Here is a 3406-nt window from a genome sequence, read left to right as displayed (position 1 = left end):
CCTGTTCCAGTCCTTAAAAATTATGGTTGGTACTTGGTAGGTAGGGAGTATGTTTTTTTCTCTCTCTTTGTTTTTATTAGATTTTGACGATCTCTCGTGATCCAACTTGTACAATACAGTTCAACAAAATAAAACTTGTATGAGGACACATCTTTTCTTCCATATTTTCAATGTCAATGTTGGAACTCAAGCAAACAAGAACCCAGGGGTTTCCTCAGAAATTCTTCGGGGAATTATCGGTTGAAAAATCAGCAAATTTTCATGGAAATAATAAGGGAAAAACCCTTAAATTAGAACATTTAGGTGCCAGGATTTTTGGGAGCACTCTTGCTTGGAGAAAGCCCTGAAAATCCCTCGCACAAACCCCGAGTATGTCGTAACCAGCTGGCAGAAAACGCCCCAGAAATGCGTTTCTGTAAATTAGGGTAAACTTGAGGGATTTTGTGACCTTTTTGAATCCCCTGTAGAGCCTTTCGCCCGTCAGGGGAGTGGTTTTGAGAAGGCTGTTGACGACTCTGAGGACGGCGCGATTACCGCAGACACGTGCTCCAACCGGGCACCCCGAACCGGCGCGAATTCTCGGGAAACCGTTCCGCGTACCCCGGCTTCAAATTCACCCCAGGAAGTCGGACGTACCAAAGCTGGCCGCGTTTCTCCATCCGTCATTCCAGCCTCCTCAAGGCCTGATTTCGCTCTTTAGGCCACAGCAAGTAATTTTTATGGATGACATCAGCGCGCGCATTAATTTAAGCTTGATTTTGAAAAAAAAAATTTGTTGCCTTCTGACAGTGGTCAATATGCCGAAAATGGGCAAAGACGTCTGTTGCCGTCCTGCCTTGTTTTTTTTCGCCCGCTCGCATTAGATTTGGAGTCTATAAAATTTACTTGCTGTGGCCTTAGGGCTCTCCCCAAGCAATGAGGCAAGGGTTCGCACTCTCTGTCTCCCCAAAATCCTAGCACCCCTGCAAAAATGTTAAAATTTAGGGTTTTCTCTTAGTATCTTACGAAAATTGGCTGATTTTTTTTGTTGCAACATCAACGGTTTAGGGAGCACCTCTCCCCTAAAAATTTCTTCTCTTATGCTGACAAAGTTCCACAGTCAAGAATCACGTCTCTCCTGTCTTAGATATTCTTATTCGTCTCCTTAACTTCTTGAACACTCGACTTTCCTGTTGTCTGTTCTGATTATGTGAGGACCGGTGCGGTTTGCAGTGATGTAATGATATGGAGGCCACTCCAACTTATTCTCTTGGTTCTCAGCAGAACAGTTTTTAGATTGGAATTTAGCAAAAGGTTAAGATGTGAACAACTGGGGTTTGAACGAAACTTTCCCTCAGACAATTTTGATGTACAATTTAATTTTTTCTCCTCTTGTGCACATTGTATATAATTCTGTACTCAAGGCCACTCTAAAAAGCAGTGCTCAGTCACTGGGAGTGCCAACCCTGGTAAAAGAATACAGAAAAATAGAACATTTTGTAGTTTGTACTCTCCAGTGTCACTGATGAAAGCTAGTGGATTCTACCTGAAACGTCTGGCCGTTTCCAAAATCATATCCAGTTGCTTGAGTAACTTTTTTTTTAGACCTGAGAACCGAGCAATACTGTTGGTGTGGCCTGTAGTATGAGTATCTGTGTGTCAGACATGTGTGTGGACTGATGGCACTTTGCCTTCAGACTTGCCGTGTGGGTGCCAGTCTCAGTGCCAGGAGTTTTGTGCCTCCATGTGGGCAGCAGAGGTTCATGTTTGGTTAACCTGGATTGTCTCCTCCAAAAAAACTCTGAACTTTGAAGTTCGTCTGATATTTAACCAGTCAGACATTCCTGCATCACATGTGATACAAACTATCTCAGAAAACTGTTAAAACCTTCCTGCGCTACATGTGATAAAAATATCATACAAAAGTGACGCTTTCCTGCATCACATGTGATACAAACTACCTTAGAAAGTAAACCTGCTTTTCTGACAACTCTCCAGTGTCACTGACAAAAGGTAGTGGATGCTACCTGAAATGTCTGACTGTTTGCAAAATCATAATATTATATCCAGTTGCTTGAGTAACTGTTTTTGGCGAATCTTATTACCTGGATGTCTAACCTTCATCGACATGCCTTAAAAAACTTTCCTGCATTACATTTATTTGCATACAAAAGTTTTTCACTTCACAACCAAAAAACATTCCTGCTTCCGACCCACAAAATTCCTGGCTACCAGCAGTTTCATGTATGTTTGTTTGCCTTGTTTTGTTTTATGTATAATATACTGTATTTTGTATCCTTTTTGGAAAGAACTGAGTAGAATTTTTGGGTGTGTTTTGTCTGTAATGGTGGGCATGATAGACATGGTAGCATTGCATGCAACATGTTCTAGCCGTACTGTAGTCAAATTATGCAAAACCTCCGGTTAATTGGCGAATATCATTTGTTTATTTTTCCTGTAGAGAATAAAAGTAAGTAAACATTGACGCCAGTTTGTGGTAAGTCTTGGGGTGTTTTGTTGTGGCCGTAGCGGAGGGAGGGAATGTTTCGGTGTTTGAGATGATGTAAGTAGCATGTAGCTTCCGTATCAGAGTTCTCACCAGGATTTTTTCGCAGCAGAGGGGTCAGGTACAGAAGGGCAACTTTCGCGGCGCACTGTCGTGCATTGAGCCAAAAAATTTTGAAACTCATAACACCCTGAGACACTATTTATCGCTTTATGAAGGACAGATTTTGTGAAGTTAAGGTTTATCCTTTGCTATGGCTTAATTCTAAAGTTATATTTTCATATTTTTTGCAAGATTTATGAAGGTTTTTCCCCCAAAAATACCCCTATGCTGGTTGAAAGACAGCATAGGGGTCCAACTCACAGCATAGGCAGCCTTCTCAAAACAAGCTGGCAACAGGCAAAAATCACCGCTTACTCAAATTTTTGCACCGCCTAATTTCGTGTAAATTTAAGAAAAAAATTGTAGTCTCCATTACAAACCCCTTCATGGCTTGCCTGCTACTTTCTTATTTCAGCCACCTTCTCTAAATTTTTGTGAGAAGGCTGAATTAGGGGGCCCGTATGCTGAAAAAAAAAGGCCTGGCGAGAACACTGCATATGTGCTTGGCGTACGTTGTTTGCTGTGTGTGTTATTTCTGGATGCTGACATCCTCTCTGCACTTTTCCCCACCCTCTGTAACGTAGGGTCACTTGATAGCTGCGGCGTTTCAAAACGGCTACCATTGAGCCAACTTGGCAAACGACTATGAGGTATATTATATGATAATAAATAACCTACAAAATCAACTTAGATAATTACAGAGAACACAGCTGACATGGGACCCCCCTAGCCGGTCCAGCAGCCACCAGACCCCCCCTCTGACCTTTTATCCCCCCCCCAGCAATTGGTACCCCCTGAAACAAAAAGCCACTGTGCAAA

General features: G+C 42.2%; 1 protein-coding gene across 12 annotated transcripts in view; it reads left to right on the top strand.

Moving 5' to 3' along the window:
• Positions 1 to 3406, top strand: part of LOC109468848 (RNA-binding protein Musashi homolog 2-like) — a 137015-nt gene that overhangs the window by 128339 nt on the left and 5270 nt on the right. For 2 of the 12 annotated variants that reach the window (XM_019767206.1, XM_019767196.1), the window contains one exon: positions 3172 to 3237. The exons of the other annotated variants lie outside the window; for them this stretch is intronic. In XM_019767206.1, the coding sequence (XP_019622765.1) occupies positions 3172 to 3213 (42 nt within the window). In that variant the 3' untranslated portion in view covers positions 3214 to 3237. The remainder of the gene's footprint in view (positions 1 to 3171; positions 3238 to 3406) is intronic. 12 annotated transcript variants of the gene reach the window in all.

This window comes from Branchiostoma belcheri, unplaced genomic scaffold (assembly GCF_001625305.1).
Source record: "Branchiostoma belcheri isolate BF01 breed outbred unplaced genomic scaffold, Haploidv18h27 scaffold2, whole genome shotgun sequence".
Lineage (NCBI taxonomy): Eukaryota > Metazoa > Chordata > Leptocardii > Amphioxiformes > Branchiostomatidae > Branchiostoma > Branchiostoma belcheri.
Note: the sequence above shows the minus strand (reverse complement) of the source record. Positions and strands in the feature narration are given on the sequence as shown.